General features: G+C 25.4%; 1 protein-coding gene across 1 annotated transcript in view; it reads left to right on the forward strand.

The window, feature by feature from the left end:
* The window catches only part of LOC129610845 (uncharacterized protein DDB_G0283357), a 255,592-nt gene that overhangs the window by 139,344 nt on the left and 102,457 nt on the right, over positions 1-13,791 (forward strand). Inside the window, exons 5-6 of the mRNA XM_055523599.1 lie at positions 3,701-3,783; positions 4,283-4,401. Of these exons, the coding sequence (XP_055379574.1) occupies positions 3,701-3,783; positions 4,283-4,401 (202 nt within the window). The remainder of the gene's footprint in view (positions 1-3,700; positions 3,784-4,282; positions 4,402-13,791) is intronic.

The following is a 13,791-nucleotide window of genomic DNA, read 5'->3' on the forward strand; positions in this document are numbered from 1 at the left end:
ATATGAAATAATCGTGTAGCAATTTAGTTTTTTTAATGTAACCAAGCAAACATTTCAATTCTCCTATCCAAACCTTTTACCTCAAGTATTTTGATCTGTTCCTCCAAACCGATGAATTTTGTAGGAAAACAAATAAGCCGTTTTATAACAAAAAATTTTTATTCTTAAATTCTTCTTCTGGAAGCGGTAGTAAGTCATTTCGATAAAGTTCTATAAAAATCACATTTTTAGATCAATTTTTTCACCATAAATCAGTAGTTTTGTAAACGACATCATTGCGTAGAAGTTTCGTAGAAGTTAAAGTTTTAACAATTAATATATAAAATTTATTTTTCTCTTTCACTTATTTACAGCTCCAAAAATCAACAAAACTTTTAATCATTATTACGACCATGCTTTTTTTCATTTTTTTTCTCATACTAAAAGTATCTGATATGATGACATTTTTTAGACATAGTTTCTCCTGTTTTTTAAAGAAAAGTGTATTTAATTTGTTGTTTAAGGAAAGTGTATTATTTTACAGAGTTTTGCTTTGTGAATTTCAAATTTCTTAAAGTATAAAATATTGGTCCTGTGTTGTTCGAATAAGATTTCTGCTTTAAATTTTCACTATGTCATCTATTATGTATTACTTATTTTCTGTCACACAGTACCTATCTTAAATCATTTAGTCTGGCTGTAATTAAAATTATACACAACTATAATTCACTCTTTAATATCACTAATACAATTGCAAATTGATTTAACTTGCCTTTAAAAATAAAACAACTTACCATAATTAGCAGATAAAAACAAAAACATAAAACAACCTTATATTTCCACCATTTTCCGAAATTCAATAATAATAATCTTAAATATTCAAGTCTTATAGTGAAAATTTCATCAGAGATATAATCTCTCTTTTTTTTCTCTTGAACAATTACTTTTATTAGAATATTTTACACTGTTATGACACCATCAAATTTCGATTATTATTATAAATATCTATTTATATATATACATAATTATATAAACATAATATTTCTACAGATTCCGGGCAATTAAATACAAAAAGGAATGGGTAAAATTAAGGAATGACGATTTACAATGTAATTTTTATTATTGTTTTTCCAGATTGTATTTATACTATACACACATTTATACATCTACTTTTTGTGCGTTTATTTTTGTTTTTATTAATAACGTTAAGATATAAAATGTATTAGGAAAATTTCCAACTCTTCCATAAATCAACGCTGTTACAAAAATTTTATATAACCGTCTATATATGTATTCTATGTGTACAGCAAAAATATTTGTATGTGATTTTGTATAAAGAGAACGGAAAATTTGATTAGATTTTGTTTGTAAAGTGCGGAAGTTAAAAGAAACATAAAAATAAAAAAAAAAAACATCAAAAAAAATAAAATTTATTTTTATTACAATAAAAACTCTAAATATCAGAAAAAAACAAAAACAAAATGAAGAAAAAAATTTAGCAGAAGAATTAAGGGATGGGGGACTTTTCTCCCTTTTTTTGTTGTTTTTAAAGGATATCTAAAAGGATATATAAGTATGAAAAAACATACATACATATTTATTGTTATATAATATTATTTTATATATATATATATTTTAATGCGAGGATTGCATCATATTTTTATTTACTCCTCGTCGTATGTGTTAATGTTTTCTTTTTTTTTGGTACAACGGATGGGATAAAAAAAATAATAAAGAAAGTTGAGACGCGGGTATGGGTTGAGATCACTATTGAGCGAAAATCATAAATAGTCATAAAATTTTATTGGCAGAATTTTTGTGAGTATAAATAAATTTTCGAAAGTATAGAAAAAGAAAAAAAAAAATGAAAATACAAAAGTTTGTGCATGGATGAAAAAAAAGGAAAAGTGGGCGAAAAAACAGAGCGATAAAAAATATATTTTCCTTTTGATTATGTGAAAATGATTTTATGAACGAATTTTAATAATAAAACAGAAAGATTTTTTTTTTGCCTAATTCGAATCGGAAATGGTACAGGAAACTCATTTTTATACGTTATTATTGAATGTAAATTTAAGTTTTAAAGAACTAAGTACATAGATATTCAAATTGTATATATGTAGGGCCATTTAAATGCAGCCCTGTGTTTTAAAAAAAATTAAATAATTTTTTTTTTCCAAATTTTTTTACAAAATCAGTGACAATCTTAAAAATAATATTAACGAATACAAACACGTAATTGACAAAATTTCAAAGAAAAATTTTATATTTTATCTTAGTATTCAAAAATATGTTGACCACAAATATATAAATGTGCGTTATCAAACGTAAAAATTAATAATCAGGTGATAAAATTCTTATTTTGATATGTTAGGAACAAGAAATAAGGCACTTTTTTACAACCATCCACATGCTACGTAATGCTACTATCAATACCTAACACTACGATAATTAACACTATCTAGTGTAGTTTTTTGATTCTTATTAAGATTTCTTTAAAAGTGTCATATCGATTTGAATCATTCACATAAGGACAAATACGTTTAATATAATGAACAAACTCTTGTATTTTGATTTCTATAGGTAAGTTTCAAAATAAAAACTATTTTTATGTTATTGAATAATGCTATATATTGTATGTGTCTATCAGGTCACCAAGCTGAAGTTATTTTTAAAAATATTGCGAACTAAGCACGTTACAAATACAATTCGTAACGCTTTACCTTCTCGAAGTATTCCGATCCAATTGAAATTTCTATCTTTATTTTGCGGGAAGAGTATTCTTTGTGACTCTGACAAACATACTAAGTAGAGTATGTTTTTAAAAGATTTCTAGATTTATGTATGATTATTAGATTTCAATTTCTTTTTGAATCCAATTTCTTCTTTGTCGGAAGTTTCTTTCCAGTACACTTTAATTACAATTTAGTTAAAAATTACAATTTAAATACATTCTTCAGACGAAATTTACCAACCGAAAAAAATATTTATAATAATTTTACAATTTTATTTAATAATTTAAACTAAAAAAAATATTTGTTTCTTTCATACAAATAATTTCTCTTTCATATAAGCTCCGAAGCCCCTATCTTTTTCGGAACAGAAGTTATAAGTAAAAAAACCTTAAACAAGCACAAATTTCGTGAAAAATCCTTAAAATCCTTGTAACTCGGAAACACTTCAGAATTGTTATCTAGTTCAGAAAACTTTTACCCATTTTCGGCTCTCTAACCAATGGTTCATACTATCGTATACCTTCCTCAATCACCCTATATATGGCATTAGTGTTAAATTTATTAAATTCCTCAGTGTAAATCAAAAAAGATCATAGGAAATAATAAAATTATCACTCACCAAGAATAATGGAATTTTGTGATTCAAAACAATTGGCAGTGATTTTAATTAATTATTTCACTTACAACAAGCAAAGGCTGCTTCAGTGAGTTTCGCAATTCATAATTCTGAAACAGTCAAATTCTAATAATATTTGACCAATTTATATTCGTAATTCTTAACTTGAGTTTCATGTCCTCTTAATCCTGAAATAGTGAAAAAAATGGAAACTTACAACATTCTTTTTAAAGATTTAATTTTTAACTCTAAATAAAATATAATAAAAAACAATTCGACAATTAAGGATTTTTATCCACAATTCTAAAATTTTAATAATAAATTTCTAACAAGTTTTATTTACGACTTGAAATTTTTGCGTTTCTTTCAGATTTAAACGTAACAGTGCCAAGATTCACACACAAATCATGGCTAGCATTTCCAGCACTTAGAGGAGCTTATAAACATGTGCAGGTAAAATCAAATATTATTATAAAAAATTATTTTTAAATTATTAGGAAAAAAAATTGAAAAAAAAACTTTATTAATATTAAAAATTTCATTTCCTATAAATTGCAACAATTTATTGCAAAATTCGATGAAAACTTGCTATTAAAACTAAACTAGTACGTAGCTAAAGTTTTTTTCACTAAATTTCATAAGAAATGCCTAGAGAAAATTCTTAAAATCATGTTATTAAAAAATATTCTTGACTTTTAAATTTTCTAGAATTCTAGAAGATGCAGAATTAAAAAGAAACTTTTTTTGTTCATGCTAAGAATTTTCAACTTGCTACATAGATCTACACAATTTTTATTTAAAATTTTCTTTTTTTTTTTTGTTTTTTCTTTAAAGTTTAAAATTAAATTAAATTTTTTTGATGAAAAAATTTAAAAATTCCTGTTTCCTTACTAGATACTTTGTCTTTTGTATTAAAAAAATTTTTTCTTTGTTTTTTTTTCTTTTTAAACAGCTACGTGTTGAATTTCATCCGGAATCATTTGATGGTATCATATTATTGACAGGTGAACGAGATGACCTTACTGGTGATTTTATGGCATTACTTATTCATCAGGGATATATTGAATTTTGGTAAGAACAACAATAGAATTAAAATAAATATTTGCATAATATTTTATTTTTAAACAAAGTAGATTTTATATAGGGTGATTAACTTTTAACTGACTGCATAAATGACTGATTAAAGAATATTGAAATTTAAATTTTAAGTATAAAATGCCTCAGTATCCCTGGACTGTATTTGAATTCAGAATATTATTAATAAAAAAATTTTTCGATTTCAAAATTAAATTGAAAGTTTTTTATAAAATGCAAAGTTCTGCTCGTTTGTGATTACTGCATATCTATAGGAGGTTTTTCTATTTTTTATTTGTTCAAATTTTAAACACTGCTGCGTACTAAAATCTAAAGATATGCTATATAATCATAATTTGTGAATAACTTAACTATTTTATTGGAACGTACACTTAACAATTTAAACATTAGGCAAGTGAAATATTTATTCTAAAATTATATTTGGGACACATTTAACAATTGTCATGGTAACAAAAAAAATAGGCAAACATAGAAATATTTCAAAAATAAGTAAAATTGTCGTTTTTTCTTGGCTTCCTGAATATTTTTCCTGTCTACGTATTTACATAGCATTTCATATTATGTGCAAGAAAAATGTTAGATTTTTTCAGTCCCTTAAATTATCTTAACATTTTAGGTTAGACATACCGTATAGAACATAAATTGTTTGAATAAAACTAAAAACTTTTGAATATCTAGCTCTCAAGCCCACAACACTTTGCAAATCAAAAACTAAAAAAAAAATTTATGTTATCCTTATAAAATTATATTTCCCGTGTTGCAGGATAATGATTTCTCCTGTTACTCATTTTAATAATATTTTACGTAATTTTTTTAAAATTTCCTTTTTTGTTTTTTAATAATAATAATAAAGTTTTTAAAATAATTGAGATTTTCCAAAGAAAACTTTTCTCGTTTTAATAAAGTTAAATTTGTTTTGAAGGTTAAAAGAATAATAAAATTAAAATTAACTACGTGTTCTTTATAATATGACTGTATGAAGTATATTAAAAATTCTAAGTATAGACAATTACTCAGAATTTTAAATAAGTCTTTTCTGTTTTTGAGTATAAAAACTAAATTGTTTCATTAAATCCAATTATGAATTCATTTTATAAGGCGAATCCATGTAATATTGCTATGTACTTGATGTCAAAATTCAAGGTGAAAATCAAGTATTATTTTCTCACTTCATATATTTCTTATAATTTTTACTTTATATATAGCGCTTATATATTATATTCCTTTATTCACTGGTATTATGTTTTCAATAAATGATTTTCAGACATAAGTTTTATGAAGAAAATTTTAAAAATGTTCTTGATTTTAATATGAAATCCTTATTAAAGTCAAAATTTCAGGAAAATAATAATGAACTTCAAATAATAAAATATGGAACATACCGTCCCCATAATTTTTACAGGGTGAAAACAATAATCAACGAAATGTAATATAATTCAATTAAAGTATTGTAAAACTTCCACATATTATGTATATGTTATGTATACATGGATATACAGTGCCACACATAGATATTATGCGCCACTACTATTACATAAAAATAGACAAATATATATATAAATATATACGTATGAATTTATTAACTATTATGGTGCCCGATAACCTTTATTATTTTTCATTCCATTTTTCTTATAAATTCTTTTTTCTTTGCAAATTTACCAGATAAACATGGTATTCTTATACACATAAATGTATGTGCACAGTATATTGTATTATAATATGTTAGGTGCTTCATAATAACATGTCTAAAATTTTTGTAAAAGAGGGCCTGAATAAAAATTAAACCTATGAAAATAACTAATGGAAATTAATTTATTCAACTGCAGAACAGATGGACAGCACACTGAAACGAACGAGTCACGGCAGAAAAATTAAAAAATTGTTTTCATTGAGCTGGACTCGAACCAGTGACATACCGCTTTCTAGAGTTAAACCTAGTTTTGTTTATTAATATTTTTATAATAAATTTTTCAATACTCAACATAAAAGTGCTGACCTTGAAGCCGCAGCTTCCACAGAAATTCACAATAATTTTACTTTTGGTATTTGAATGAACGTAGTTGCCTTGATTTTGAAATAGATTTTAGATTTGAACATTGTAATTTTGGTTTCTTCCTAGATATCATTAAAATATTATAAATGTCATAAAACTCATACAACAAATTTAAAGGGAATTTTCGATATATTATTACATTTTTATTGAATAAATTTTAATCCTACAAGTAAATTTAACTTTATTTTTTCATTTAAATTTTGTGTCACGCCAAATATAAAATTAAATTTTGACGAAAATCTTAAGATTTAAGTAATTGTTAAAAAATTTCCTGAATTTTATTAAAGCAAACATGCATTAAAATTCTGTCTCATTTACCATTTGGAATTTAAAAAAATTTTACTTGAAAATTGAATTTTAAATTTAAATTTAAAACGATTCACCGTACTTTTATTTTAAATCCTACATTTTATTTAAATAAATAAGTAGTATTTAAGGTTACTTGAAATTAATTTTAAGTAACATTAAGGAGCCAGGACATTATCTATCTTTAATACCATCTAATATATATTTATTTCTCTATAGAAGTTTTATCTAAAAATATCATATCTGTACTATCAGACCCACAATATACACATTAAACATGTATTTGAATTCTATGACAACTTACGTAAGAAGTAATAACGTTTAGAACCTTAACCCGTCCCCAAAAATGCCAGACCTAATTTAATAGTAGAATATCAATCTTATTGCATGTATATATATAATTGTAAATGTGTGCTCCTTTTTTTGTGTGTTTCGTCTTATTTTTATTACGCCCATAATCAATCCTACTGTTAGAGCGGCTACAAAAGATATTTTTCTTTTTTCATGTGAAAATGGGGAAAAAACATATATAGTACAATATAGTTTGTAATAAAAAGGATATAAAAGGCACAAAAACAAGGAAAGGATAAAATTAAACTGAGAATTTAAGGCAAAAAATAAATTTTGTTTTTATATTTATTTTGTTGTAAAAGAACCAAAAATGGAATTTATTTTGGAAACTAAAACAAAAAAAAAATTAATAAAATAAAATGAAAGTTCACATAATTTTTAGGAGTCGCATAGATAAGGGCTGAAGTATAAATAGAACACAAAATTTTCATCGGAATAGTGTCTTTATAAAAGACTTATGTATGTGAGTATGGTGTGTAGGTTGAATAAAAAATGTAAAAAATTTTTCATATTTATAAAACTTAAAGGTTATTTTTAGTTATTGAACCATAAGGTTTTCGATCGTAATCCGCCTTTTAATGTTATCGTCAGATCGATCTTCAATAAATTTTTATTTTCCCTTTTTTCTTTTGTATTATAAAATTGCTTTTTTGCGAAGGATATTTGGGGAAAACTTTTCAAAAAAAATTTGCATATTATAAAATTTACGAATTATTAACTTTTTTTTCCTTTCTAATTTTACTGTCTTTTTACATTTGTGTGAGAGTGTATTGGCTATAATTCTTATCTTTTTATTATTAACTTACACAAAGAAATAAAAGTCTCGGGACAAGATTTTTTTGTTATTCTCAAATCTAAAAATGAAAATTCACTGTCCATGAAAGTGTTTACTATGAAAGTTTACCGCCATTTTTACTCCTGTTCTTGTGAGATGGAGTGATAAACCGATAGAATAGATTTTTTATTGCGGTATTTTTTGTCTGCTTTATGCTTTTTAGCACTTTTCCAAAAATTTTTTGAAAAAAAGTGCTAAAAAGCATAAAGCATAAAATCCATCCGTCCGTCCGTGGACACTTTTTTGTTTACAAAACTTCTACACCCTTGAAGATAGAAAGCTGAAATTTAATACGTACATAGATTTTCACTAGAAACTTATTTCCGTAGAACAAAATTTTTACCTATCTCCCCCTCCCTCTAGAAGTTATATCCCCCCAAAACCCTAAAAATGGCCTTTTTTAACTATTTGTTGCAATGAAAAGCAATGGCTTGCTTCTCCTAGCGCGGTATACTATAGTTAAACTTTAGAAAAACAAAATGGCCGTTTAAATTTACCGTTATCTAAAGTCCTTTCTTTTCAAAATTTTTGATGTCGTTTTTCTTCTAGACCCCAGACTGTAGAAGCTTGAAATTTTAGGAGCTTTTAGATATTAATAAATAGTTCATTTCGTTAGAACAAAGTTTTTTTCCATCTCAACCACCTCTCAAGTTATCGCTTTTGAAATTTACAAAATTTAAATTTTTGACACCTTATATTTCCGAAACCACAAGCTTTTTCAAATTTCTATAAACGCAAAAAGCTAACGGTAAATTCCATGACATTAAAAAATAAAAGTATTTTTTTTAATTCACACAATTAAACCTTAAAATCGTGCATTATGTTAACCCCGCTTTATATTAATTTTTGCTTTATTTCAAAGACTGCATAAATCGTTCATCCTAAATATATGCAATCCTAGAAATAGTTTCGTATATGATTGAAAATAATTTTAATAGTGCGGTAGGTATACATAGACTGTATTTAAAAGCAGAATTTTCACTTGTTGAAGGGAAAAGTGCTACAATACAAACCATTGGTTTGACCCAACTTTATTAATATAACATTCAACAGGATTTGTAAGACACTTATATATAATAAGCATTGTAAAATATATATATCCAAAAATATTAGATATTTAAAGCTTGAAATACATTAGATTTTTAGCTTTTTTGTTAGTTTTATAAAACTAGAAGCGCCATGGCAGTCAGTTTAAGCATCTCTGCTTAAACTTACATAGCTGAGTGTATTGTGTAAAATTCAACTTTTCTTTATTTGATTTTCGATTGTCACTTTTTTGTTTTGTTTATACCAATTGTTACAACACTCCTTCGTTGCCTTAACAGTCATAGCTCTAAAGAGAATAAAATGTTAACAAAATGTAAAAAAAAATGAAATTTCGTTTTTATTTCCTCATAACGTCACCCTGTTTTGGCAAGACCATCTAGTCTTTGGTAATCTGCAAACATTAAAAAATATATAGAATGTTAAAGCAAAAACATGTGCAGCACAATTTCTACAAAAGAAGATGGAAGTTATTTTTGTCTCTATTAAAAACGTTTGACTACAATTTTGTATTCTTTAAAATTTATTGGTAAATAAATCAAAATCTAGAACGGAACTATACGGTTTAAGGATGTTATGTAATGGAAGAGTTTTCAAAGAATTTTTCCAAGAAATTTCTCTTCATCTTGTTTGTTGTTTTCTCCAACAATTTTTTTTTGATTAAGAAACTGCGTATTGTCATATAAAAACTAAAATTATTATTTTTTTTTTTAAATTGTTATTGTAGAACATAGTTATAACTTAAGTTTCGAAATACTGGACCTAAAACAATATATTTTTGATTCTTTTAAATGTCTGTGTCTGTGTTATAAGTTTTAAGGCTAAAATTTTAGTCCAATCCTTACATTAATGAATTATTGAGTTATTATCTAGTTTGCTTTGTTATTATCCAATTATCCCTATATATATTTTCTCACATAGCGATTTTCTCTATAATGTTCTGTCCCCCTTCAAAATAAATTATTCAAATTATTATTTTTAATAACACAACTTCTTATACTATAGGTAATTGAAAATCAATAGAACTGTTTGAATGATTTAAGCTTTGAACTATCATGACTTCAAGGTACAATAGTTATACAATTTACCCTGTACACATACATGCATTTTTTTTTTAAATATTTATGATTTATTTTAAGTCTTTTGAAAATAATCTTAAATCCTTATAAAAATTTGATACTTTATTCTAAGCCGTATAAAGTTTTCGATACACAACAAGAAGAATGTTAGAGCCTTTATGTCCGTATCTAGTCCTCTATGTAGACAAAAAGGATGTGCAGTCATATCCATTTTCTGGTTGTATTTCACATGTACATACAAATTTAGTTTAATTATGATGAACATTAAAATACGTGCAAAAAAATTTTCTTAATACTTAGAAAATAAAAACTTGAATTCTTCTTATATTTCCATTTTTTACAGTTTCAGGGATCAAATTATTTTAAAATAAACATTACTACGTAACATCGCCAGTTTTTTGAAGTCTTCTTTTCTGTGGTATGTCAATTTCACCTCTTCATTTTTGATTTAAAGTATAATTTTTTCTTGAGAACTCGAGTTAAATGGTTTGATTCATGATTAAGCTATATGCAATTTAGAATAGGAAGTGCTAAAATAATATTCACAGTGCCAAACTATTTGAAATTTATAGCTGAGTACTGTCTTGTTAATTTGACTTTTATTTGCAAACCAATTGCCTATTTTTTCTTATTTAAAATCATTTTGTCTTTAACTCATTCAGCTCTACAGTGCATTTTTTTCATACTTAGTCGTATTCGGTCCATTTTTAAGGCTTAAAGAAAACTTTAATTTTTCTCTTTTTCTCATAGATCATAATATGGTCATTCGGCTTCCAACATTCTGCCTGTCCTTACGTGGCTTCTATGAATTACAAGACAATTATACAAAATTGACTTAAAGTTGCATGTACTGATGTTTTTTACATTATTCCTTATTTCTGTTATAATGTTGTTCTATTTTCTTTTTGTTTTTCATCATAATCTCAAAAGTTTTGTTCATTTTAAATTTTGTTATATACATACATACATACATTGTATTTACATGTAAAAACGTATAGATTGTTTCTTGACATCTGTTCCATCAAATGCAATCTCAAGTCACGCAAGTCTTTTAAATAAAAGTAAAGCAAAAACACATCAAAACTAAAACATCTTGTTTTATGTAGAAATTACACACATATAGATATACACTATTAATATATTTACTAAATGTAGGATATACAGGAAAGGATATTCATATTACATTTAATACCAACAACATATAAAAGATGTTCATGAAAGCAAATTTAGGATAAAGAAAATATTTTAAATTTAAAACTAACTTTATAAAAATACTCTTGGTATAATATAAGAGGGTGTCAACAAATTAAAATTCTAAATTTAAACAAAATAGTTGTATAATAAAAAATTAAAAAAATTTTAAAACTTATACGTTTGAGGGAAATTTTCAAATTACATCGAGGATGACTTTGAAGAAAATTTTTAAAGTTAAAAATTAAAATTAATTAGTTTTTGGTATTTTGTTTAATTGAGTGTCATACAAACTTAAGAAAGAAAGTTTTATGAACATTACCAAATAGACTATAAATTTAATTTTAATCAATAGAAATAAATTATAGCTCGTACAGGATATTTTTTGACTGAACATGCAGAAATAAGGAATTCTGAAATTGACCTTTGCAAAATTGAGTTTACACAATTTTTAGTTTTGATTAAGGCGAGAATAAACTGTTAACGCAACTATGAATGATCACTTAATTTCGGATGTTGCTCTAACAGTTTATCTAAATTCTAAAACTTAAATCTAGAATTTCTATTCTTATGCTATTTTTTTTCTCATGCAAATACAAACGCTTTACATTCCAAAATACTTCAAATGTTACAAAGTTTTTAAACTGATTTGAGTGTTAACAAACTAACAATATTTCATGCAGAATACTCCAACTGGGGGTATAAGACATTTAATACAGGTTTCCCTCTGTTAATTTTGGGGACCAGAGAATTTCTACGTTAAGTAAAATTATTTATAGGGAGATGTGTCAAATAATTGTTATAATTTGTATATGTTCATATTTTATCACTGCTTTTTGGTTGTACTATAAGAAATTATACGGATATCTTTGAAATAGAAGAACAAATGTTTTGCAATGTGTGCTCGTTTTTCTCGTTTATTTTGCCATTGCACAGCTGATAAAGGAATTTATTGACTTTGTCATTACGTTAAGCTGGGCAAAAAAAACAGTGTAAACAGAAAATATGAACATGAAAAATTTCACTACGTAAATTTATATTACGTACAGAGGCTACCTTAACTGAGAGATTCCGTAATAGAAAACTAATTTTTAAAATTTTTTAGAATCCCATGTTTTTATAATATTAAAGTTTTGAATCTTAGTAATGAAAGTAATTTGTATAATAACGAATTTAATTACGTCAATAAAAATCTATTATAATATATTTAGATTTTTAAATGGTTAAGGCAAAATAGCTACCTTTTCTGAATTTCTGAATTCATTCGACACAGTTTAGAAAAGCAGCAAAAATTACCTCTCCTTTCTGCGTTATATCAATTTTTGCAATGTCCGTATAATTTTTATTTGCTCCTGAGTATCTAAGGAAAAAGTATCAATTTAAAAGGGGTTACAACCTGTAAAGAACACTATTCTAATAAACATAGAAATTTGAGAAAACAATCTGGGAATTTATTACTGCGACAAATCCTAGATACCAGTCTTTTAAACTAAAAAACAAGAAAAACAAGAAATATTTTAATGGAATTCTTATAAAAATTTCTGTTCAAACGAATGAAAGGGAAGGAGTGTGTAAACAATGTTCAAAAAATTTTCGTTTTCCTAAAAATCATTAAGCTTTGTAAGGGTAAAACCATAAAATACAATAGAAAATGCGAGTGAAAATCTTGATTCTATACAGTGTTTCTACAAACAAAATCGAAAATTTGGAGTTGCATGACACTTTGTGTGTAATATGTGATTTTCATACCTAATTCTCACGACATTTAATGTTATACCAGCTCAATTCCACAGTTAATTTCCGTTGTTCTTTGTTTTCTTATGCAAAGACCTGTGAACACATACAAAAATCGTTGGTATTTTTTCTTTAGGCAAATGTTTTTTAAGCAACACTTTTATAAAAAAAAAAAAAATGAACAAAAAATTATTGCAACTTTCAAATTTTATGTATGAAACAAAAAAAAAACTTTTCCTCCTCTTTTCTCCCCTTTTGTTTTTGTTACTTTAATCAGAAAACTGTAAAACGGGGAAACTATTTCAACTTTTACTTGACATACAACTATAGGAGAAAATTCTATTTGAAAATTTCCTGTTTTTTCTATCATTAAAATATTTTCCTTATTCTGAGAGAATGGCCAAAAACAACAAAAAAAAAAACCATTTTTTGGAGGGAAGAGAGAAAGTTGAGTATCAACTTAAGAGAAGGGGTGCAAAAAGAATTTTTCTTTAGTTTTGTTTTTTTTTTAAAGTTTCCTTTAGGTTACATAATTCAAGGTAAAAGTGAAAAAAAAATGAAAAGGAGATAAAAATACTTTCCAAAACACTCAAATTTACGTAAAGCGTCCTATTTTTGCATTCTTTGCTTGGAGAGAATGTGGAATTTGTTTATACACATGTACAAGTAATTTAGTTTATGCAATCCTCTTCATGCTTTAAAGGAGAAAGAGAAAGAGAGAAAATTTTTGGCGTAATATTTCTATCTTGATAAAAATCTCATTTTTTCAATCA

This window comes from Condylostylus longicornis, unplaced genomic scaffold (assembly GCF_029603195.1).
Source record: "Condylostylus longicornis isolate FDR11 unplaced genomic scaffold, ASM2960319v2 ptg000048l, whole genome shotgun sequence".
Lineage (NCBI taxonomy): Eukaryota > Metazoa > Arthropoda > Insecta > Diptera > Dolichopodidae > Condylostylus > Condylostylus longicornis.